The sequence below is a fragment of the Cibotium barometz genome, chromosome 60 (genome assembly GCF_041138505.1).
Source record: "Cibotium barometz isolate CiBa-2024 chromosome 60, ASM4113850v1, whole genome shotgun sequence".
Classification (NCBI taxonomy): Eukaryota; Viridiplantae; Streptophyta; class Polypodiopsida; order Cyatheales; family Cibotiaceae; genus Cibotium; species Cibotium barometz.
In genome coordinates, this window is record NC_141105.1 from 13697543 (window position 1) to 13721351 (window position 23809).

The following is a 23809-nucleotide window of genomic DNA, read 5'->3' on the forward strand; positions in this document are numbered from 1 at the left end:
GCTTCCACACATTACTTGGGCCAACTACATCCTTAGATGACATTTGGTATGTTATCAGAGTTCTCACTAGACATGACACGATGACCCATAAAACAAGGATAGTACAACACTTGATTGCCACTTATTGCTCCAAGGAATTGGACTTGAAGTGAGGGTAAACACCACTCCAGTAGCAGAATGATGATTGTTGGGATTACGAGCCCAATGTGAATCACACCAAACTTGCAGGAGTGCTGGGCTTGAGCCTCGAGCATAGAAGTTTTGATGGTCCAAGGTACTGAGATGTATCTGTGAGAGTACATTGTACCACAAGCATGTGGTGTTGATGAGGTTTTGTGGTGAAGGAACCAAGATTAGAAACAACATGTGTGATATTTGGGCAAGAATACGTGAGCCACACCATGCAACCCACAATGATTTCGTAAGGGCCCACGTCATTACGCAGTGAGGGGTCATGTATAGACAATGTCTCTCCAGAGTCTATTGGAGTGTCGATTGATTTGAAACTTCCCAAGTCAAAGCACTTGAGGATGTCATATAGGCAAACTTCCTTTGAGAAAAGAAAATACCCTTAGAGTTTGGTATACTTGGAAGCCTAGAAATAAGTGAAGTAAATCAAGGTTAGACATCTTGAATGAGTTCTCTAGCGTGTCCATGATCTGCTAAACCTAGTCAGTCCAATAACCTATGAGAACTATGTCATCCATTTAGATGATCACTATAGCAACCAAGGAGTCATAGATTATAACATTGCAGTTGGAATCCTCACGTGCACGCCGTAAGCCAATGCTGTGGAAGAACTTCTCAACCTTTGTGTACCATGCACATGGAGCTTGCTTGAGGCCTGTAGCTGGCAAACATAGTCCTCAAATCCTTTGATGATGAAATGAGGGGGCTGTTCCATGTATACTTCCTTCTCAAGGTATCCATGGAGGAATGCACTCTTGACATCCATATGAAATATTGGCCAACTGTAGTGAGCTACCAGTGCAAATGCACGCCTTATTATTGTCATTTGAGTAGTGGGAGCAAAAGTCTCATCATAAAAGTCAACACTAGGGCATTGTGCATAGCCCTTTTCCACCAAGCTTGCCTTGTGTTTCTCCATAGAGTAGTTGGCTTTGAACTTTGTCTTGAAGATCCAATGAGTGCCGATCACCTTCTGCTTCTTAGGTCGAGGAACAAGCTTCCAAGTCCCATTGAGCTCAATCAAATTGAGCTCCAGTTGTAGCACTTTTTTCAAACATCATATTGTTGAGCTTCTTGTACTGAAGAGGATTCCATGGGTGTCCTATGTGAATGTGACATAAGAACCAAATTGACAAAAATATTTCCCTCAAACACCTGCTTCTTACCCTTAAGACGTGCCGAGCGGTGAGGGGGATGGAAATGCGGGATGCTTCATAACACCTAAAGAGGAGATTGTGGAGTAGAGCTAGCTTGGAACCCTTGACTCCTTGGTAGCCTTCTAGGAAGGCACTGTCAATGTGGAGGCACCAATCGCATGATCCTCCTTGATATCTGACTTAGAAGTGGACTACGATGTGTCATGAGCCAGTGAGATGAGTGTCATGTGCATCATAAATGCCATGGACATTCTCAGGGCTAGATCCAGAAGAGGCAGCCAGATAAAGAGTAGAACCAAGATGAAAGAGTACAGAGCACTTGTGGCAGTGTAGATTGGAGACCGGCGTGGAGAACAAGCTGAAGATCAGAAGTGTGTCGGCTGCAGGACATTGGTGCTGGCTGCACAGAAAGGACTGTCGGCTGCTCATGGAGGTGGTCGGCTGAACCAGCAAACAGGGGCAGCATCAGGCGCATCAAGATCAAGGAGGAGGACCAAGTCGACTGAGTTAAATATCATTTAATGCATTCAGAACTGGCCGACCAGCAGTCGGCCAGCTCCTACATTGTCCAAGGGACCTATAAATAGGCCCACTTGCTCATTGTTTTAATGATTCAGCCCACTAGGGGTTTGAGTCAGTAGGAGTCCTAGTTTGGGACTGAATTTTGTTGAGTTATCACCTTTTCAAGAAGGCATCCAAGTACTTTTTTGTACCATAGATTATACTGAATTTCCAGCACTTCTCTCTCTCTCTCTCTCTCTCTCTCTCTCTCTACTCTCTCTCTCTATACCTGCATTTTTGCATCAGATGGTGCTTTTTTGCATCAGAAGGTTCTCAAGAGTGTTTAGGGCTGAAAGAAGACTACCCAGAGCTTTCGCGTGTTACATTGGTATCAGAGCATCAGGCTCAGCAAGGCTAAACGTTGATTCAGTCCCAGATGATGGTGTACAGGTCCAAGGTACAGGAAAGTACACGGATTCGAAGCCCAAGGCAAGAACACAGATCGGGAAGAACTCCCACGAGGTTTGTTGGTGGTGTTCCACAGTGCCAGATGGGGATGGCAGTTCCGTGAGCCAGATAGGTTCTCAGGTAACGGTCCCAAGGGAGGTTGATCCTCCAAGGGTGATGTGAGAGTGCCAGACTCAGTTCCAGGAATGAAGACCAAGATGGTGTTCAGAGTCAGGGCAGGAACGGAGTGTGGACTAGAGGAAACTAGATGCATAGATCTTCATCAGAGACAGAGTGGTTTGGAGAACAGGCCGGGTTTTGAGAGAAAAAAAGGTTGCCAGGGATGGATGATGACAGAGGGACTTTGGGACAGGATTGGGATGATGACAGTCATCCAAGAGCAGGTTGGAATCCCGTCATCAAGTTTAGCAGAGGGGGATGTCATGTGCATCATAAATGCCATGGACATTCTCAGGGCTAGATCCAGAAGAGGCAGCCAGATAAAGAGTAGAACCAAGATGAAAGAGTACAGAGCACTTGTGGCAGTGTAGACTGGAGACCGGCGTGGAGAACAAGCTGAAGATCAGAAGTGTGTTGGCTACAGGACATTGGTGCTGGCTGCACAGAAAGGATTGTCGGCTGCTCATGGAGGTGGTCGGCTGAACCAGCAAACAGGGGCAGCATCAGGCGCATCAAGATCAAGGAGGAGGACCAAGTCGGCTGAGTTAAATATCATTTAATGCATTCAGAACTGGCCGACCAGCAGTCGGCCAGCTCCTACATTGTCCAAGGGACCTATAAATAGGCCCACTTGCTCATTGTTTTAATGATTCAGCCCACTAGGGGTTTGAGTCAGTAGGAGTCCTAGTTTGGGACTGAATTTTGGTGTGTTATCACCTTTTCAAGAAGGCAGCCAAGGGCTGCAGACATGTACCTTTTTGTACCATAGATTATACTGAATTTCCAGCACTTCTCTCTCTCTCTCTACTCTCTCTCTATACCTGCGTTTTTGCATCAGATGGTGCTTTTTTGCATCAGAAGGTTCTCAAGAGTGTTTAGGGCTGAAAGAAGACTACCTAGAGCTTCCGCGTGTTACAATGAGTGGCTCATAGTCCAACAAGTTTTTGGGAGTTGATGGTGTTGATTCCAAGGATGAAGGTGTGGAAGGAAAGGATCCCAATGAGGAAGAGGAAGTTTTGGCTGCTATGGGATCGAGAGAGCTCTCAACAAAGACCACCACCTAGCTTATGTTGATGGTGAGGGTGTTGAAGTCAATAAGCTGAACTGCATTGGATTCTGGGCTATATCCCATGAAGGTGAGCTTCTTGGACTTTGCATCCAACTTTTGGCGAGTCTCCTTTTGGTATGTGTATAAAGGCCAGGCAACTAAATACTATGAAGTGAGCCAGCGAGGGCTTATGCAACTCAATACTATGAAGTGAGCCAGCGAGGGCTTCTGCCCATGATAAGCCTAAAATGGTGTCATGTTCCTCAATGCCATCGTAGGAGAGTGGTCTTGGATATATACAACCATAGAGCAAAGTTGGATATATACTTCCATAGAGCATCTCTCAAGCCATGCCTTAGGCCAAAAGGTGTGGAGAAGCAAAGCATACTCATGCATGGATGATCAAGCCATCTCCACCACCATCCGGTTCTTTGATGTGACAACTCCATTTTGTTGTGGAGTAGCCGATTGGTATTGTATGCCATTGGACTTGTAGAACTGCATCAATTCAGTCGATGTGAATTAATTCCCTTGATCGGTGTACAATGTAACCATGTTTAGGTCCTTCTCATTCTCCACCATGGTCCCCCATTCCTTGAAATGTTTGAATGCCTCTGACTTGAGCCTCAAGGAGTAGGCACAAGTGTACCTAGAAAAAACATCCACATGGGACACATGAATGAGTGCAAGTGGATACGATGTGGTAGTCATCACTTGCTTCAAGAAATAATCTCGATGTTGTTTACCCATCTGGCAAACAATGCAAATGCTAGTTGGTATCCTCAATGTAGGCAAGCCCTCCACAAAGGGTATCCCTACTAGCAGCTACTCAAAGCACATCATAGTTGAGGTGTCCAAACCGTGCATGATGCCAAAGTGAAGTTGAGGCAGCTCCATAAGAGAAGTGCCTTCAATTTGAAGAGGGATTCCTCATGCTCACTTGTAGTAGGAATAGTACTTGAGGAAGATTCTAAAATTACATCTTTACCTCCACTAAAGACCATAGTTGTACCCTGCATATCCAAAGAGGACATAGAGAGGAGGTTGAATGCCAAGTTAGAAACATAGAGGGCCTCCAAAGGGCTAAATGTTTTGCCCGATGCTGCCTTGACGATCGGGATCTCACAAGACCTTGAAACAGGTACCTGAGCAGAGTCACCCAAGGTGATGTGATTACCCACAATAGGTTGAAGAGAGCGGAACTAGTCCTTCATGGGATTCATGTGAGTCGTAGCACTGCTATCCACAATCCAAGAGTTGGCTTGGGTGTGGTAGTGAAAGTCATCTCTATTGTAGCAACAACAATAAAATGGCCTTTTTTACTTGTAGTGACAGTCATATATATTGTAGCAACAAGCAGATGGCCTTCCGTACTTGTAGTGAAAGTCATCTATATTGTAGCAACAAGAAAATGTCTCTCTATTGTAGCAACAAGCAATTCTAGGGAGGATTGATGATAACCCAAAATAAGTAAACATTTGTGCGGACTTGGAGAATCCATTCAAAGACAAATTGATCAAGCTTCTTACTAAATTCATAGATGTCTTTGCATGGTATTATGTGGACATAAAGGGTCTGGACACCCACTTTTATATCACCACCATAATGTATGGATCCAATCGAGCATCACTGTGCTTTTCACTTTGAACTTGTATTTCAACCTCTTCTACCTTGTATTTGCCTTTATCTCTTTGTGCTTGATTTGCTACATCACCCGGCTCTTCTTCTTGGCACCTTCTTGGAAACACTTAATCATCATGATTGGCATGATGTCATTACCATACAAATATACATACATATATATGCACACACACACACACATATGTATATCTATATATATATATACATATATATATATACGCACATATATACATATATATTCATATATGTATATATGTACATATATACATACTTACAAAAAAATAGAACCAAGGGTTCCTATTTGGTTCTACTCCATTGTACCCTCTTTGGATAGTATGGTACTTCCCATATTGTCAGTTGGGTGAAGCAAGAATATACAACCTAATAGGAGTTAGCTTACTGGAAACCACAATGCGTGTAACTTGTAATAGAATCCATACTTACATATTTCCACTTTAGATGAGCAATCTCTATTCATTCTAGGGAGTTAGTACTTCATCATCTTTGTATCACTAACAATGTTATACAAGGCCAAAAGTGCACACACACGAGAGAGAGAGAGAGAGAGAGAGACACACACACACGATGTGGTGGGGAGTACCGGCCAATGTACTATGAGCCCTCCCCTTATTCACTATATGTAAAGAATAAGGTGTGTACATATGTGGGCGCCCGTACATGGGCGACCGCCCGGACGACACAGGGGCCTTTAACCCCAACATGCGGCATACCTCTTGAGAACCTATATCACAAGATGTCATGTCGCTGAACACCCAACCCAAGAATGGTTAGTTTCAATATTCATCAATGGGTTGGTAAAGTAAACACCTCAGAACGGATGTATACAAGCACGGATGATGTGCTACTCTATATCAATGCATCTGGCAAGCTGTGGACTTAATTGACAACATGGGATCGTACTATGACCAAGAGGTGGGTCTAGATACTAAGTCCATAAGTGTTCCAACATAGAGTGATGGGAACAATCCCACACCGATAAACATGGACCTCCTAAGTGATTTGATCATACAAAAAATGAGGGATTCAATTGAGAGATCAAATCAAGCAAGCCAATCGCAAACTAACTGGAAGAATCAGAATGAGATGGACCAACATGTCAATGCAAATTATGGCCCAGTACATCAAAGACCAGATCATGTGTCACATACACATACACATACACATACACATACACACACACATATTTGTCTTTCCAGGCAGCCTTGCCTCCCGATCCATAATGCATGGGAGTTTGCCTAGCTCAAGCCTCTCGTTGTTTTGTATGGCATATGCATATGTGGATGTATATATGCATCAGGTGGGAACCACCCCTAATCACCCAAGAGGAGCTACTGTGGGAATAGCCCCCAGCTCTTGGACTCAAGATCTGCCAAATTGCTCCCGCCAAGCGTAACATGAGGCTAGCGAGTGTTTTATGTAAACCTACACACACATATATATACATGCATTCTCAGGTAATCAAGGCAGAATAGGTCACTGATTTTAGAGTCCAATATGAGGGATTTGGACTAACATTGGAAGGCAAGGCCATCAATTCAACTTGTGGATAAGGTGCATCTCAATCAAGTAAATAACTGAGGATTTTAATCCCCTTCCCAAGGGTCTCACATGTGGACCACATCTGTCGTGGAGAAGTTTGTTATAAAGATCCGAAGAAGAGCCCGTGATAATGATGGTTAGGACACATGCCTGTGAGATTTCGAGCGTAAGTAGTGGGAGGGAGTACCAATTGTGATGCACCCTCTTGCTATAAGGAAGCCATGTCAGTTCTTGCAACCTACCAAGTCTGGTCAGAATTGGGCAACTCTATCGCACCTGATCTGCTAAACATGCTTAAGAAATCTAATTAACCAATTATTGATTTTGTTAGTTCGTGTTTCCAATCCGAGTGTGCATTACACTTTCTTTGCCATGTTTTATTTTCTCTTCTCATAAATGATCAATTTATGATAAAAATACTTTAGAGAATATGAAAATTATTTAAATTATGTGCCTATGCAGGATAACCCTACGGATCTTTTCACAAGGGCGTTGCCTGATCGTGAGAAAATGTCGTGTTGCAAAGTGTTCATGAGCAGAATTGCAAAAGTAATGATGATCATTACCTCTATACCAAATGTGTCAAGAATGGTATATATATATATATATATATATATATATATATATATATACTTTTCAAACCCATTTAGGTCTCCCCAATCCAAGTGGATAGGTTAGGAAAATTGTTTACTAAAAATAGTGTTGGACCAAGGCGAGTCCTTGGAGGCCAAGGCCGGTGGATCCTCAGCACCCGTGAATGAATCAAAATAGTACCATGACCTCCTCGTCCTTTCGCTCCTCAGAAGTCCAACATGATGGAACTCATGGGGTCAATTTTTACCTATCTTTTATACTGATTCTGTCTTACAAGAGCTAGCTAGCTCTTGTAAGACAGATTTAGTACAAAAAATAGGTTGAACCAATTCCTTGTTTGTTATATGCAAGGCCTATGGGCATCTATAACTATAGCATGCAAGCCTCACTCTATATACACTTTTTTGGTGAAGATTAATCCAAGGTTGTATTTTGCAACTCTCATCCACATTCTCACATATATCTCACCTCCTATTTTTTCATTAATGCTACATAAAATAATGTGACAAGTTATGTATGCATGTATCATATGTATATGTATTCGAATTAAGCATGCTACAAGCGTTTCCTAAGGGCTATGGTTGTATAGGGATTTGCTTTTTTTTTTAAAAATTATTATTTTAGACATACAGCTTAAGAAGTGTTTATTAAAAATTAGTTTTGCTTTTTCGACTAATCTTCTTGGTGATTGTGACAACAGTACCTGTGCAACACGACGACTGAAAGAAACGAGTAATCCAAAAGAGCAAAAGAGCATACAGAATTACAACACGACTGAAAGAAATGAGCAGACGCCATGGAAAACTCTGATGCGTGTGTCAGCAGTGACATTGAGGATCTTTACGTCCCTGCAGATGCCACTTCCGGAATTGATGTTGTAAGGATGGTCAGTTCCAGCAGTGACTTTGAGGATCTTTACATCCCTGCAGATGCCACTTCCGGTATTGATGTTGTAACGATGGTCAGTTCTGAAAAAGATGTACACCAACATAACCCAGATAAATATGGTTCTGCAGAAGTGCATAGACATGCGTGTGTCAGCAGTGACTTTGAGGATCTTTGCGTCCCTGTAGATGCCACTTCCGGAATTGATGTTGTAAGGATGGTCAGTTCTGAAAAAGGTGTACACCAACATGCGTGTGTCAGCAGTGACTTTGAGGATCTTTGCGTCCCTGCAGATGCCACTTCCGGTATTGATGTTGTAAGGATGGTCAGTTCTGAAAACGGTGTACAACAACATAACCCAAATAAATATGGTTCTGCAGAAGTACATAGCCATGCGTGTGCAGATGCCACTTCCGGTATTGATGTTGTAAGGATGGTCAGTTCTCAAAAAGGTGTACACCAACATAACCCAGATAAATATGGTTCTGCAGAAGTGCATAGCCATGCGTGTGCAGATGCCACTTCCGGTATTGATGTTGTAAGGATGGTCAGTTCTGAAAAAGGTGTACACAAACATAACCCAGATAAATATGGTTCTCCAGAAGTGCATAGCCATGCGTGTCCAGATGTCACTTCCGGTATTGATGTTGTAAGGATGGTCAGTTCTGAAAAAGGTGTACACCAACATAACCCAGATAAATATGGTTCTGCAGAAGTGCATAGCCATGCGTGTGTCAGCAGCAGTGACTTTGAGGATCTTTGCGTCCCTGCAGATGCCACTTCTGGAATTGATGTAAGGATGGTCAGTTCTGAGAAAGGTGTACACCAACATGCGTGTGTCAGCAGTGACTTTGAGGATCTTTGCGTCCCTGCAGATGCCACTTCCGGTATTGATGTTGTAAGGATGGTCAGTTTTGAAAAAGGTGTACACCAACATAACCCAGATAAATATGGTTCTGCAGAAGTACATAGCCATGCGTGTGCAAATGCCACTTCCGGTATTGATGTTGTAAGGATGGTCAGTTCTGAAAAAGGTATACACCAACATAACGCAGATAAATACGGTTCTGCAGAAGTACATGGCCATGCGTGTGCAGATGCCACTTTCGGTATTGATGTTGTAAGGATGGTTAGTTCTGAAAAAGGTGTACACCAACATAACCCAGATAAATATGGTTCTGCAGAAGTGCATAGCCATGCGTGTTGTCCAGTTGGTACATAACTTTCATGTTTTCTTGGTACCAATGAGTATCACCATGAAAAAGCTTTATGATCAAACTTTGCTGGACAACGCACCTTGTGGCATGATGCATTTCAGTATGCCAGAGAAGATAAGGGCAGACTTGATGAACAAGCTTCCATGTGACCTATCTCAGGAGGATATGCAATGTTGTTTACGCGAGCGAATCAGATTTTTCACAAGCAATTGTCATGTGATCGCAAAAGACATGGAGGTAATATTGAGTGGCAAAACACTCAGACAATTCTTCAAGGAAGACAAAAGTCAGCGCCAGTATTCAGGTGAAAAAGTGGTACTTTACCTTGAAGCAGAGAATTCTGGCATTCACAAATCACAAGAAGGATGGAGACATGTACATAGGTACCGGGAGGATTTTGGGATGGAATACTAGCATGATAGCGCATAGTATTTCTGCATTCTCTGGATCATTTGGGGCTGCTCTCTTTTTGTTGGGTGCCATTCCAGGTTGTCATGTTGGAATCCACCTCTCTCCTACAAGCATTCCAATTTCAGCTGACAAAGTATGGTATGTTGTGCCCGATCACAATTTAGCTTGCAACACAGAAAACCCGACATACGGAAAGATGTATTTTGAATTTGTGTTGCCTTGCATAAGACTCGATAGTACAGATGTCAGACGAGATGTTGTCAAGAGATACACAGCATTTCACTTGTCAACAATCTTGAAGAACTTTCCATGTGAAGGGTGGACAAATGCCCAATTGGTGTGGTTGAGAGAAACAGTGGGCTACCTTGCAGATCCACCTAAGAGAAACAGTGGGCTCGAGTAAACAATGCATCTGCAAGGTAGCCCACTGTTTCTCTCAACCACACCAATTGGGCATTTGTCCACCCTTCACATGGATAGTTCTTCAAGATTGTTGACAAGTGAAATGCTGTGTATCTCTTGACAACATCTTGTCTGACATCTGTACTATCGAGTCTTATGCAAGGCAACACAAATTCAAAATACATCTTTCCGTATGCCGGGTTTTCTGTGTTGCAAGCTAAATTGTGATCGGGCACAACATACCATACTTTGTCAGCTGAAATTGGAATGCTTGCAGGAGAGAGGTGGGTTCCAACATGACAACCTGGAATGGCACCCAACAAAAAGAGAGCAGCCCCAGATGATCCAGAGAATGCAGAAATACTATGCGCTATCATGCTAGTATTCCATCCCAAAATCCTCCCGGTACCTATGTACATGTCTCCATCCTTCTTGTGATTTGTGAATGCCAGAATTCTCTGCTTCAAGGTAAGGTACCACTTTTTCACCTGAATACTGGCGCTGACTTTGTCTTCCTTGAAGAATTGTCTGAGTGTTTTGCCACTCAATATTGCCTCCATGTCTTTTGCGATCACATGACAATTGCTTGTGAAAAATCTGATTCGCTCGCGTAAACAACATTGCATATCCTCCTGAGATAGGTCACATGGAAGCTTGTTCATCAAGTCTGTCCTTATCTTCTCTGGCATACTGAAATGCACCATGCCACAAGGTGCGTTGTCCAGCAAAGTTTGATCATAAAGCTTTTCCATGGTGATACTCATTGGTACCAAGAAAACATGAAAGTTATGTACCAACTTAGGTTTTCTTGGAAGTGGAAAATTAGTGGCACACTTAATGATCTCCCATATAGCTGCATCAACTCGAGAAAGATCCTTGATGTCATATTCAAAACTTGTCAGTGGATCTACCATCGTAGGATCATCCTTGTTAGGGAGTACTTGTAAATCCTTTAAATGAACACGAGCAAGCCTATCGCTCTCAAACTGTGCCCTTGTTGGTTTGCATGGCCCTCCAAGCTATCATTTTTTGACCAATGCCACCAAAATGCACATGCAAGGCACTAGCAAGTAGCTTATGCGACAATGCAAAACCTGTGCCATAGTTGAAATCAACTCTACCAGCTTTGGATTCCTGTGGGCCACTGGTCCCTTGGATATGAAAAAACGCTTTGATAAATTTGGCAAATTCATCAAACTTATTCCCGAGTTGTTGTACAGGAGTATTCTCAAACCTCAAATGCTCAAATTCTTGAACTTCCTCGACTGAGACCTCATCACTAGAAACAACAAGCTTGAACATAGGACTTAGTTGTCCGGGTTCAACACCATCTCGATCGGAAATTCCCGAGTAAGGTGTAGAATGAAAAAACGGTGGTGATTCCTCCAAGAAGGCATCCACTGCAAGTGCTGCCAATTTACTCTCAATATTGTCCTCCCACTCATCATCTTCTGCACAATCCACAGCATCGTTCCAGAGCAATGCGCCAAATTCAAGTTCCAACTTATGATCCGAACCTATCACTACATCCTTCTCTACTTGCTCCTTAATAACAGGATTACCATCTTCATAGACAAATGTATCCGCATGGCTATGTACTTCTGCAGAACCATATTTATCCGGGTTATGTTGGTGTACACCTTTTTCAGAACTCACCATCCTTACAACATCAATACCGGAAGTGGCATCTGCACATGCATGGCTATGCACTTCTGCAGAACCATATTTATCTGGGTTATGTTGGTGTAGACCTTTTTCAGAACTGACCATCCTTACAAGAGTCAATACCGGAAGTGGCATCTGCACACGCATGGCTATGTACTTCTGCAGAACCATATTTATCTGGGTTATGTTGGTGTACATCTTTTTCAGAACTGACGATCCTTACAACATCAATATCGGAAGTGGCATCTGCACACGCATGGCTATGTACTTCTGTAGAACCATATCTATCTGGGTTATGTTGGTGTACATCTTTTTCAGAACTGACCATCCTTACAACATCAATACCAGAAGTGGCATCTGCAGGGACGCAAAAATCCTCAAAGTCACTACTGACACACGCATGGCTATGCACTTCTGCAGAACCATATTTATCTGGGTTATGTTGGTGTACACCTTTTTCAGAACTGACCATCCTTACAACATCAATATCGGAAGTGGCATTTGCACACGCATGGCTATGCACTTCTGCAGAACTATATTTATCTGGGTTATGTTGGTGTACACCTTTTTCAGAACTGACCATCCTTACAACATCAATACCGGAAGTGGCATCTGCACATACATGACTATGCACTTCTGCAGAACCATATTTATCTGGGTTATGTTGGTGTACACCTTTTTCAGAACTGACCATCCTTACAACATCAATACTGGAAGTGGCATCTGCACACGCATGGCTATGCACTTCTGCAGAACCATATTTATCTGGGTTATGTTGGTGTACACCTTTTTCAGAACTGACCATCCTTACAACATCAATACCGGAAGTGGCATCTGCACACGCATGGCTATGCACTTCTGCAGAACCATATTTATCTGGGTTATGTTGGTGTACACCTTTTTCAGAACTGACCATCCTTACAACATCAATACCGGAAGTGGCATCTGCAGGGAGGCAAAGATCATCAAAGTCACTGCTGACACACGCATGTTGGTGTACACCTTTTTCAGAACTGACCATCCTTACAACATCAATTCCGGAAGTGGCATCTACAGGGACGCAAAGATCCTCAAAGTCATTGTTGACACACGCATGGCTATGCACTTCTGCAGAACCATATTTATCTGGGTTTTGTTGGTGTACACCTTTTTCAGAACTGCCCTATACAACCATAGCTCTTAGGAAACTCTTGTAGCATGCTTAATTCGAATACATATAGATATGATACATGCATACATAATTTGTCACATTATTTTATGTAGCATTAATGGAAAAATAGGAGGTGAGATACATGTGAGAATGTGGATGAGAGTTGGAAAATACAACCTTGGATTAATCTTCACCAAAAAAGTGTATATAGAGTGAGGCTTGCATGCTACTTATACATGCCCATAGGCCTTGCATATAACAAACAAGGAATTGGTTGAACCTATTTTTTGTACTGATTCTGTCTTACAAGAGCTAGCTAGCTTTTGTAAGACAGAATCAGTACAAAAGATAGGTAAAAATTGACCTTATGAGTTCCATCATGTTGGACTTCTGAGGGGCGAAAGGGCGAGGAGGTCATGGTACTATTTTGATTCATTCATGGGTGTTGAGGATCCACCGACCTTGGCCTCCAAGGACTCGCCATGGTCCAACACTATTTTTAATAAACAATTTCCCTAACCCATCCACTTGGATTGGGGAGACCTAAATGGGTTTGAAAAGTGTATATATATATATAAATATATATATATACCATTCTTGGCACATTTGGTATAGAGGTAATACTTTTGCAATTCTGCTCATGAACACTTTGCAACATGACATTTTCTCACGATCAGGCAATGCCCTTGTGAAAAGATCTGTAGAGTTATCCTGCATAGGCACATAATTTAAATAATTTTCATATTCTCTAAAGTATTTTTATCATAAATTGGCCATTTATAAGAAGAGAAAATAAAACATGGCAAAGAAAGTGTAATGCACACTTAGATTGGGAACATGAACTAACAAAATTAATAATTGGTTAATTAGATTTCTTAAGCATGTTTAGCAGATCAGGTGCGATAGAGTTGCCCAATTCTGACCAGACTTGGTAGGTTGCAACAACTGACATGGCTTCCTTATAGCAAGAGGTTGCATCACAATTGGTACTCCCTCGCACTACTTACGCTCGAAATCTCATAGGCATGTGTTCTAACCATCATTATCACGGGCTCTTCTTCGGATCTTTAGCCAATCTTAGATAAATCCTAAATTTTAGAATCTTTTAAGAAAATAAGATTGTTTTGATCATATACCAATGATTATGATTTACTATAAACTAGTATTACCAAACCTTTATGATTATGACTTTTACGTCTTATTACCAATTTAGTGTTAAAGTTTAACTTGAAAGAACATAAACTTGAAAGGACATATATTTTAATCATAGATCAATATAAATTCGATTCTAGGAGCATATATTTCAGTCCTAGTGTCGTGTACATCCATCATAGATTCATAGCTCAGTGTATAAAGAGTTCAATCTCATAGTCCTAGACCAAGAACATGTACAATTTTATAGATAGTTGTAACTTTACAAAGTAGGCATAACGATGATCTTGGCAAGTAATCTACCAAACAATAAATATAAAATCTATGATGGTAATGTATAACATAGTAGCCGATTGAGTCGTCAAACAAATACTAGCACATAGGGGGTAAACAATTATCTAATCTAAGACTATCTGAGGGAAGCAGTTGCATAGCATATGGCTGTGTAGATGGGTACCAATAGATAGCTAACTGTACCTCTACAGTTGTATCCCCAATCAGTGCTGCACATGCATTGTGTGCCTCTTGTTGCAACTGTGTACTCAACTCTTTTAGGATCTTCAATTGGGCATGTAGAGCAACAATCTGGTTTTTAAACTCAGACTCAATGTGCAGTATTTCGATTTCCAAATGTTGAACTTGCTTGAACTGGGCTATGTTCTCTTCATATAATTGTGCCACAAGTTACTATGATGGCCCATGTAATGCCTTAAATAACTATGATCTCATGATTGTGACTTTGAGATGGCCACATGTATGCTTGTCCTTATAAGAGGACAAGTGTGGGAGGGAACTTGCAAGGAGGGGGTGGAAAAACCCCCTTAAGGAATTCTGAAAAGGCTAGAAGATCTAGCCAACGAAGGTGATAGCCTCGTAGATCTTTCTTAACAAGTTTGATTACCTAGATTCCTTTAATGAACTCCACACGTGGCAGTATGCAAGTTTTGCATGCATCAAATTTAACATTCATGAGGCAGTCACATGTGATGCTGGATGCAAGATGCAAATCTTACATGTAGTATGCTCGATGCAAGTTAAATGATGTTACATATACCATGCAAGATGCAAACTATTACATGTACTATGCACGATGAAGATGCAATGAATTAACAAAGAAGAGGAATATTGTTTTATAATTGCAATCTTTAATTATAGATAACAAAAACTCATATATATTGATAACAACATATAGGCTGGTGGGGCTAATGCCAAATGCCAAATATAGATTTTATTTCATAATGATTTGATTATAATAAGTTTGACACATGGCATCCAAATAAATATCAGTGTAGTATGAGCTCAGGGCATCACTAGAGTTACCTCCATTGAAAACATGTCCTAGTAGCTCCAAATGGCTTGTGCACGGCTCTACCTAAATAGCTTATTTTGCAAGTGCATTGAATTAGACATATTAGGGTAGCTCTAGAGACGAGAATCTACTTAGAACATGAGGCTTTATAAATCCCATGAAAAGGATAGATGTAGAGACACATATTGACAAGAGTGTGCAAAAGAACTTCAATTTGTGTAAGAGTATACATGTGCTTTTTTATCTTCCATATGAGAGGAGAGTCTATGAGAATGATAAGGGTGTCTCGTTGCATATTGATTTAGGGTTGCTAGTTTTGAACTGTGAGATGCTTGAATGATAGCAAAGTTAATGATGCATGTGGTAGTGAAATGTTTAAATGCCTAATTAGACGTTTCCTTATTTAAAGTGTAATTAGTGCATGGGGTTTTAGCTTTAGGGTGATGCATGGGATGCAAATATTTTAATTTCAATGTCTCAAATTGTGCCTTTGGAATGCGAATGCTTTAGTCTAGATTTCAATGGCGGCAAATGCCAAATGCTTTTTGATTTAGGGTTTAGGGTTTTGATCTAGGATTGCAACTTACGTTTTGATTTAGGATTGCTAGTTTAGCGATTCAAATGGAATGCAAATGGTATAATTTTCTTTATTCTATAAATTTCAATTGCAAATGCCAAATGCTTTTTGATTTAGGGCTGCATTTTGATTTAGAATTGCAACCTGCATTTTGGTTTAGGATTGCTAGTTTAGTAATAATTCAGATGGAATTCTATAAATTGCTTTATTTTATACATTGCTTTAGTGTAATTTGCTTTATTATATAAATTTCAACTGTAAATGCTTTTTGATTTAGTGTTGCAGTTTTACTTGTAAATGCAACTTGCATTTTGATTTAAAGTACCAATTTAATTGATGAACATGAACCGTGAGATGCTTGAATGATAGTAAACTTAATTATGCATATGATCGTGTATATGCTTTTAGATGTTTTCTTATATGCCATTGAAACTTTCTATATCTCATTAATTGCTCTTATATTAGTGTAAAAGTGTGGCAATGGATCTCATAACCCATATTATCACGTATAACCATGCATGACCTAAAATTATTCTTGAGGAATAAATTACCCTTTTCTTTACACTAAAGATTTTCCATCCATATATAACATTATATTTCATGTACAAAGATGTAGCATTATCTTTCATAAAGAAAATTTTAACATTATCTGTCATATACAAAGAAATTTCCACTTATATATAGAAACGTCAAAATAAGAATACTTATTTTGAGAAAAAAGTCATTGATTCCAAGTCATTTTTAGTGTGTTTAACCACAAAGAAATTTTCATTTATATATAGAAACGTCAAAATAAGAATACTTATTTTGAGAAAAAAGTCATTGATTCCAAGTCATTTTTAGTGTGTTTAACCACGAAAGTAAGAGAAAAAAGTAGCCAATCTTAGTTAATTCCTAAATTTTAGAATCTTTTAAGAAAATAAGATTGTTTTGATCATATACCAATGATTATGATTTACTATAAACTAGTATTACCAAACTTTTATGATTATGACTTTTATGTCTTATTACCAATTTAGTGTTAAAGTTTAACTTGAAAGAACATAAACTTGAAAGGACATATATTTCAATCATAGATCAATATAAATTCGATTCTAGGAGCATATATTTCAGTCCTAGTGTCGTGTACATCCATCATAGATTCATAGCTCAGTGTATAAAGAGTTCAATCTCATAGTCCTAGACCAAGAACATGTACAATTTTATAGATAGTTGTAACTTTACAAAGTAGGCATAACGATGATCTTGGCAAGTAATCTACCAAACAATAAATATAAAATCTATGATGGTAATGTATAACATAGTAGCCGATTGAGTCGTCAAACAAATACTAGCACATAGGGGGTAAACAATTATCTAATCTAAGACTATCTGAGGGAAGCAGTTGCATAGCATATGGCTGTGTAGATGGGTACCAACACATAGCTAACTGTACCTCTATAGTTGTATCCCCAATCAGTGCTGCACATGCATTGTGTGCCTCTTGTTGCAACTGTGTATTCAACTCTTTTAGGATCTTCAATTGGGGCATGTAGAGCAACAATCTGGTTTTTAAACTCAGACTCAATGTGCAGTCTTTCGATTTCCAAATGCTGAACTTACTTGAATTGGGCTATGTTCTCTTCATATAATTGTGCCACAAGTTACTCTGATGGCCCATGTAATGCCTTAAATAACTATGATCTCATGATTGTGACGTTGAGATGGCCACATGTATGCTTGTCCTTATAAGAGGACAAGTGTGGGAGGGAACTTGCAAGGAGGGGGTGGAAACCCCCCCTTAAGGAATTCTGAAAAGGCTAGAAGATCTAGCCAAAGAAGGTGATAGCCTCGTATATCTTTCTTAGCAAGTTTGATTACCTAGATTCCTTTAATAAACTCCACATATAGAAATTTAGCAAAGTATATTGCCACTTTGTTTTGGATCAGTGTCTTTTCATATACATTGACATAGATTTGATGCACATTTTGCCAAATGTGCTTGTCTCAAATTTTGTAATTTTCCATCAGCCATGCTAGTCAAATGATTGGGTCGGGGTGGTTCCACTTTCCTCTCTTGTTCTTTTGTGTCTCCTAGCTGCCTACTCATAGCTTCACCTTCATTGGCCTCTAAGGGCTAGATTTCCAATAACTCCTACTTGAAACAATATTATTCACTTCCTTCTATTGCATGCCCTTAAAAATTAGTGCACATGGTGTTGGTTATTACTTTGTATGTGATAATTAGTCATGTAAGACCTAAGAAATGATAAATCTAATATGCATTGCTACTTGGCACATCGAGAATCCTCTTTGTGCACCTCTTGCATCAATGGATGCTTACTTGCTCTTTTGGAACATTTTGGTTCCCTAGGAGCGAGAGAGGAGGTCCCTCTCCATTCTTGTAGAGAGTGATTGGATGGAGAGAGTGAAGTCACGCAATTGGATGCTACACATGTGGCAGTATGCAAGTTTTGCATGCATCAAATTTAACATTCATGAGGCAGCCACATGTGATGCTGGATGCAAGATGCAAATGTTACATGTAGTATGCTCGATGCAAGTTAAATGATGTTACATATACCATGCAAGATGCAAACTATTACATGTACTATGCACGATGAAGATGCAATGAATTAACAAAGAAGAGGAATATTGTTTTATAAGTGCAATCTTTAATTATAGATAATAAAAACTCATATATTGATAACAGCATATAGGCTGGTGGGGCTAATGCCAAATGCCAAATATAGATTTTATTTCATAATGATTTGATTCTAATAAGTTTGACACATGGGATCCAAATAAATATCAGTGTAGTATGAGCTTAGGTTATCACTAGATGTAGAGACACATATTGACAACAGTGTGCAAAAGAACTTCAATTTGTGTAAGAGTATACATGTGCTTTTTTATCTTCCATATGAGAGGAGAGTCTATGAGAATGATAAGGGTGTCTCGTTGCATATTGATTTAGGCTTGCTAGTTTTGAACTGTGAGATGCTTGAATGATAGCAAAGTTAATGATGCATGTGGTAGTGAAATGTTTAAATGCCTAATTAGACGTTTCCTTATTTAAAGTGTAATTAGTGCATGGGATTTTAGCTATACGGTGATGCATGGGATGCAAATATTTTAATTTCAATGTCTCAAATTGTGCCTTTGGAATGCAAATGCTTTAGTCTAGATTTCAATGGCGGCAAATGCCAAATGCTTTTCGATTTAGGGTTTAGGGTTTTGATCTAGGATTGCAACTTACGTTTTGATTTAGGATTGCTAGTTTAGCGATTCAAATGGAATGCAAATGGTTTAATTTTCTTTATTCTATAAATTTCAATTGCAAATGCCAAATGCTTTTTGATTTAGGGCTGCATTTTGATTTAGAATTGCAACCTGCATTTTGGTTTAGGATTGCTAGTTTAGTAATAATTCAGATGGAATTCTATAAATTGCTTTATTTTATACATTGCTTTAGTGTAATTTGCTTTATTATATAAATTTCAACTGTAAATGCTTTTTGATTTAGTGTTGCAGTTTCACTTGTAAATGCAACTTGCATTTTGACTTAAAGTACCAATTTAATTGATGAACATGAACTGTGAGATGCTTGAATGATAGTAAACTTAATTATGCATATGATCGTGTATATGCTTTTAGATGTTTTCTTATATGCCATTGAAACTTTCTATATCTCATTAATTGCTCTTATATTAGTGTAAAAGTGTGGCAATGGATCTCATAACCCATATTATCACGTATAACCATGCATGACCTAAAATTATTCTTGAGGAATAAATTACCCTTTTCTTTACACTAAAGATTTTCCATCCATATATAACATTATATTTCATGTACAAAGATGTAGCATTATCTTTCATAAAGAAAATTTTAACATTATCTGTCATATACAAAGAAATTTTCACTTATATATAGAAACGTCAAAATAAGAATACTTATTTTGAGAAAAAAGTCATTGATTCCAAGTCATTTTTAGTGTGTTTAACCACAAAGAAATTTCCATTTATATATAGAAACGTCAAAATAAGAATACTTATTTTGAGAAAAAAGTCATTGATTCCAAGTCATTTTTAGTGTGTTTAACCACGAAAGTAAGAGAAAAAAGTAGCCAATCTTAGATAAATCCTAAATTTTAGAATATTGTAAGAAAATAAGATTGTTTTGATCATATACCAATGATTATGATTTACTATAAACTAGTATTACCAAACTTTTATGATTATGACTTTTATGTCTTATTACCAATTTAGTGTTAAAGTTTAACTTGAAAGAACATAAACTTGAAAGGACATATATTTCAATCATAGATCAATATAAATTCGATTCTAGGAGCATATATTTCAGTCCTAGTGTCGTGTACATCCATCATAGATTCATAGCTCAATGTATAAAGAGTTCAATCTCATAGTCCTAGACCCAAGAACATGTACAATTTTATAGATAGTTGTAACTTTACAAAGTAGGCATAACGATGATCTTGGCAAGTAATCTACCAAACAATAAATATAAAATCTATGATGGTAATGTATAACATAGTAGCCGATTGAGTCGTCAAACAAATACTAGCACATAGGGGGTAAACAATTATCTAATCTAAGACTATCTGAGGGAAGCAGTTGCATAGCATATGGCTGTGTAGATGGGTACCAACACATAGCTAACTGTACCTCTACAGTTGTATCCCCAATCAGTGCTGCACATGCATTGTGTGCCTCTTGTTGCAACTGTGTATTCAACTCTTTTAGGATCTTCAATTGGGCATGTAGAGCAACAATCTGGTTTTTAAACTCAGACTCAATGTGCAGTCTTTCGATTTCCAAATGTTGAACTTGCTTGAACTGGGCTATGTTCTCTTCATATAATTGTGCCACAAGTTACTCTGATGGTCCATGTAATGCCTTAAATAACTATGATCTCATGATTGTGACTTTGAGATGGCCACATGTATGCTTGTTCTTATAAGAGGACAAGTGTGGGAGGGAACTTGCAAGGAGGGGGTGGAAAAACCCCCTTAAGGAATTCTGAAAAGGCTAGAAGATCTAGCCAAAGAAGGTGATAGCCTCGTAGATCTTTCTTAGCAAGTTTGATTACCTAGATTCCTTTAATGAACTCCACATATAGGAATTTAGCAAAGTATATTGCCACTTTGTTTTGGATCAGTGCCTTTTCATATACATTGACATAGATTTGATGCACATTTTGCCAAATGTGGTTGTCTCAAATTTTGTAATTTTCCATCAGCCATGCTAGTGAAATGATTGGGTTGGGGTGGTTCCACCTTCCTCTCTTGTTCTTTTGTGTCTCCTAGCTTGCCTACTCATAGCTTCACCTTCATTGGCCTCTAAGGGCTAGATTTCCAATAACTCCTACTTGAAACAATATTATTCACTTCCTTCTATTGCATGCCCTTAAAAATTAGTGCACATGGTGTTGGTTATTACTTTGTATGTGATAATTAGTCATGTAAGACCTAAGAAATGATAAATCTAATATGCATTGCTACTTGGCACATCGAGAATCCTCTTTGTGCACCTCTTGCATCAATGGATGCTTACTTGCTCTTTTGGAACATTTTGGTTCCCTAGGCGCGAGAGAGGAGGTCCCTCTCCATTCTTGTAGAGAGTGATTGGATGGAGAGAGTGAAGTCACGCAATTGGATGCTACACATGTGGCAGTATGCAAGTTTTGCATGCATCAAATTTAACATTCATGAGGCAGCCACATGTGATGCTGGATGCAAGATGCAAATGTTACATGTAGTATGCTCGATGCAAGTTAAATGATGTTACATATACCATGCAAGATGCAAACTATTACAAGTACTATGCACGATGAAGATGCAATGAATTAACAAAGAAGAGGAATATTGTTTTATAAGTGCAATCTTTAATTATAGATAACAAAAACTCATATATATTGATAACAACATATAGGCTGGTGGGGCTAATGCCAAATGTCAAATATAGATTTTATTTCATAATGATTTGATTATAATAAGTTTGACACATGGGATCCAAATAAATATCAGTGTAGTATGAGCTCAGGGCATCACTAGAGTTACCTCCATTGAAAACATGTCCTAGTAGCTCCAAATGGCTTGTGCACGGCTCTACCTAAATAGCTTATTTTGCAAGTGCATTGAATTAGACATATTAGGGTAGCTCTAGAGACGAGAATCTACTTAGAACATGAGGCTTTATAAATCCCATGAAAAGGATAGATGTAGAGACACATATTGACAAGAGTGTGCAAAAGAACTTCAATTTGTGTAAGAGTATACATGCGCTTTTTTATCTTCCATATGAGAGGAGAGTCTATGAGAATGATAAGGGTGTCTCGTTGCATATTGATTTAGGGTTGCTAGTTTTGAACTGTGAGATGCTTGAATGATAGCAAAGTTAATGATGCATGTGGTAGTGAAATGTTTAAATGCCTAATTAGACGTTTTCTTATTTAAAGTGTAATTAGTGCATGGGGTTTTAGCTTTAGGATGATGCATGGGATGCAAATATTTTAATTTCAATGTCTCAAATTGTGCCTTTGGAATGCAAATGCTTTAGTCTAGATTTCAATGGCGGCAAATGCCAAATGCTTTTTGATTTAGGGTTTAGGGTTTTGTTCTAGGATTGCAACTTATGTTTTGATTTAGGATTGCTAGTTTAGCGATTCAAATGGAATGCAAATGGTTAAATTTTCTTTATTCTCTAAATTTCAATTGCAAATGCCAAATGCTTTTTGATTTAGGGTTGCATTTTGATTTAGAATTGCAACCTGCATTTTGGTTTAGGATTGCTAGTTTAGTAATAATTATATGGAATTCTATAAATTACTTTATTTTATACATTGCTTTAGTCTAATTTGCTTTATTATATAAATTTCAACTGTAAATGCTTTTTGATTTAGTGTTGCAGTTTCACTTGTAAATGCAACTTGCATTTTGATTTAAAGTACCAATTTAATTGATGAACATGAACCGTGAGATGCTTGAATGATAGTAAACTTAATTATGCATATGATCGTGTATATGCTTTTATATGTTTTCTTATATGCCATTGAAACTTTCTATATCTCATTATTTGCTCTTATATTAGTGTAAAAGTGTGGCAATGGATCTCATAACCCATATTATCACGTATAACCATGCATGACCTAAAATTATTCTTGAGGAATAATTTACCCTTTTCTTTACACTAAAGATTTTCCATCCATATATAACATTATCTTTCATGTACAAAGATGTAGCATTATCTTTCATAAAGAAAATTTTAACATTATCTGTCATATACAAAGAAATTTTCATTTATATATAGAAACGTTAAAATAAGAATACTTATTTTGAGAAAAAAGTCATTGATTCCAAGTCATTTTTAGTGTGTTTAACCACAAAGAAATTTCCATTTATATATAGAAACGTCAAAATAAGAATACTTATTTTGAGAAAAAAGTCATTGATTCCAAGTCATTTTTAGTGTGTTTAACCACAAAGGTAAGAGAAAAAAGTAGCCAATCTTAGATAAATCCTAAATTTTAGAATCTTTTAAGAAAATAAGATTGTTTTGATCATATATCAATGATTATGATTTACTATAAACTAGTATTACCAAACTTTTATGATTATGACTTTTATGTCTTATTACCAATTTAGTGTTAAAGTTTAACTTGAAAGAACATAAACTTGAAAGGACATATATTTCAATCATAGATCAATATAAATTCGATTCTAGGAG

General features: G+C 38.6%; 1 protein-coding gene across 4 annotated transcripts in view; it reads left to right on the forward strand.

The window, feature by feature from the left end:
- The window catches only part of LOC147605011 (ATP-dependent Clp protease proteolytic subunit-related protein 3, chloroplastic-like), a 201049-nt gene that overhangs the window by 17774 nt on the left and 159466 nt on the right, over positions 1-23809 (forward strand). The window contains exon 4 of one of the 4 annotated variants that reach the window (XM_086794378.1): positions 8018-8068. The exons of the other annotated variants lie outside the window; for them this stretch is intronic. Coding sequence (XP_086650504.1) covers positions 8018-8053 — 36 coding nt within the window. The 3' untranslated portion in view covers positions 8054-8068. Of the gene's footprint in view, positions 1-8017; positions 8069-23809 lie in introns of those variants that run through there. 4 annotated transcript variants of the gene reach the window in all.